This window comes from Peromyscus californicus, unplaced genomic scaffold, assembly GCF_007827085.1.
Source record: "Peromyscus californicus insignis strain IS unplaced genomic scaffold, ASM782708v3 Scaffold_11__1_contigs__length_118956290, whole genome shotgun sequence".
Classification (NCBI taxonomy): Eukaryota; Metazoa; Chordata; class Mammalia; order Rodentia; family Cricetidae; genus Peromyscus; species Peromyscus californicus.
Window position 1 is genome coordinate 32652426 of NW_026294402.1, and position 1865 is coordinate 32654290.

The window sequence follows — 1865 nt, forward strand, 5'->3', positions numbered from 1 at the left end:
GCAGACACGATGCTAGAGAAGGAGCTGAGAGTTTTACATCTTGATATGAAAGCAACAGGAAGTGAATTGAGACAGTGGGCATGGCTTGAGCATATATGAGACCTCAAAGCCCACCCCCTCAGTGACACTCTTTCTTTAACAAGGCCACTTCAACTCCAACAAAGCCATACCTCTTAATAGTGCCATTCCCTTTGGTGGGCATTTTCTGTCAAACCACCACAGACCTTAAATATCAACAAATGGAACTGAGAACTAGCTACAGAGGAAAGGAGAATGTAAGTAAAAGAAACACATACTCAACCATAGAGGGAAGTGATTGTTTTGGCTTCACAGTTGGGTAGGCTTGCAGAAGTTACCATACAGACATGTATAATAACTTATTATTATATGGAGAATGATCAACATTTACATCAAAAGAGTTTTCTCCTCAGTGTTTTGTCCAGGGCAGCTTTCACCTCCTTGTTCCTCAGGCTGTAGATCAAGGGGTTGAGCATGGGGATCACTGTGGTGTAGAACACAGAAGCTACATTCTCCTGGGCCAGGGAACTGGCTGTGGAAGGCTTTAAGTACATGAATGCAGTGGATCCATAGAACAAGCCCACAGCAGCAAAGTGGGAGCTGCAGGTGCTGAAGGCTTTGGACCTGCCCTCAGTGGAGCTGATTCGAAGGATGCTGGACAGGATGAACGCATAAGAAATGAGTACTGTTAAGCTTGTGACAATAATATTGAATCCAGCTAAAAAGAAGACAGTCATCTCCACATCATAGGTACTAGAACAGGAGAGTTTCATGAGTGGGAGGATGTCACAGAAGTAGTGGCTGATGAGGTTCTCACAATAATGTAGTTTTAACATAAGGCCAGTCTCTATTGTTGAGCCAATGAGTCCCATGGCATAGACAAAAGCTACCAGCAGGAAGCAGAGGGCAGGAGACATGATGATGTTGTAAAGCAAGGGGCGGCAGATGGCCACATAGCGGTCATAGGCCATCACAGTGAGCATGTAACACTCAGCAATGACAAAAACAAGGAAGAAGTAGAGCTGTGACATGCACCCCCCATAGGAGATGAGGTTTCTTTGAGATACAAAGTTGATGAGCATTTTGGGGGTAATGACAGAGGAGTAGCAGAGATCCACAAGTGACAAGTTGCTGAGGAAGAAGTACATGGGGGTATGAAGATGTGTGTTGAGTCCAATCAAGGTGATCATGCCCAGGTTTCCCACCATGGTGAGCGTGTAGATCCCCAGGAAGAGGAGAAAGAGGGGCAGCTGGAGCTCTGGCCTGTTGGTTAACCCCCTGATGATGAACTCTGTCACCGTGGAGTGATTTTCTGCAGCCATTGTGTCTGGATGGGAGTCCTGTGGGGTGGGAGAGAAGGAGCTTGTGAGGGGCTGTCCTTGTTCTTGGAGCAGCTGGTTTTCTGCATTTGACACTTGCTGAGCTGCCCTGGCTATGACAGAGGCATCTTCTCCACATCCTTCTTCTTGCTGACAAAAGGACCAGTCTCTCGGGTTTCAGAGGTCTTGAAGCTTAGTACAAGGCAACATTCTCTATTTTTTACCACTGTCCTGCCATATTTGATGGGTAGTTGCATGTGTTATAGAGTCAACAAGTGCTTCCTAGCTAATTTGAATTATTATTATTTTTAGACTCCAGTATTGAAACACTGCACTATTTATCACTAATGTCAAATTAAGTATATTATAAATACACACACACACACACACATATGAAGAAGTATGGGTTATTATTGATAGTTATGCTACCTATTGAATTGAATTCTCATTTTTGAGATATCCTTTTTCTTTTCTTTCTTTTTCTTTTTTAGTTAGGTATTCCTATGTAGTCCATGTTATCCTTGAATT

At 43.7% G+C, this 1865-nt stretch overlaps 1 protein-coding gene across 1 annotated transcript; it reads right to left on the reverse strand.

Annotated features, from left to right (window-relative positions):
• Positions 1-204: 204 nt before the first annotated feature.
• On the reverse strand, positions 205-1340 carry LOC128103364 (olfactory receptor 151). Its single transcript, XM_052727661.1, has one exon. The coding sequence runs from the start codon at positions 1338-1340 to the stop codon at positions 411-413; it is 930 nt and encodes a 309-aa protein (XP_052583621.1). The 3' UTR covers positions 205-410.
• Positions 1341-1865: the final 525 nt, after the last annotated feature.